This window comes from Wasmannia auropunctata, unplaced genomic scaffold, assembly GCF_000956235.1.
Source record: "Wasmannia auropunctata unplaced genomic scaffold, wasmannia.A_1.0 LD336103.1, whole genome shotgun sequence".
Taxonomy (NCBI): Eukaryota; Metazoa; Arthropoda; class Insecta; order Hymenoptera; family Formicidae; genus Wasmannia; species Wasmannia auropunctata.
In genome coordinates this window covers 1,780,373-1,780,929 of record NW_012026787.1, presented here as the reverse complement: position 1 = coordinate 1,780,929, position 557 = coordinate 1,780,373, and the positions used below count along the sequence as shown (strand labels likewise).

General features: G+C 37.0%; 1 protein-coding gene across 1 annotated transcript in view; it reads right to left on the bottom strand.

Moving 5' to 3' along the window:
- Window positions 1-163: 163 nt before the first annotated feature.
- Window positions 164-557, bottom strand: part of LOC105457936 — a 3,978-nt gene continuing 3,584 nt past the window's right edge. The window contains exon 3 of the mRNA XM_011702913.1: window positions 164-268. Coding sequence (XP_011701215.1) covers window positions 164-268 — 105 coding nt within the window. The remainder of the gene's footprint in view (window positions 269-557) is intronic.

Sequence of the window (557 nt, the reverse complement as noted above, 5' to 3'; positions counted from 1 at the left end):
GAATGGGACTCGATGGCAAAACTTCATAGCAAAAGAAATCGTTTTCTTCGTTCGATTCTGCTAAAGATTTGTAGTCATTAGTACTTGGTCAACTACTTCCGGGACAATTTCTCAATTTTTTAAATTTTATAATGGGATCCATACGAATACTGATACGCACCATCTACCTCACGGTGACTTTATACGCATCATCGACAGACTCCCCCTCCAACGATTCTCCCAAAGCGTCGTCATTGTTACTATTTGTCGGCACAATTTCCATGTAAATCTATGACATTCGTACAGCTTCATTCCATATGAAGATTGAAACTTAATTAATTTTCTCTCATCAGCTAAATACTTACCGCATTTTTATTTATATATGTAAATGTTAGGAACATTACACAATGGATTGACAGGAAATATCTGCAAAACACTTCATGAGCAACACGGATGCGTCCAGTAGAAAAAAATTACTGGTACAAGTCAATACGTCGTCATCGCGCATTCATCGATAATCGGTGAATATATTAAATTTTATACCATTGCGCAGCTTCGCGCAATTGGATCACGAATAA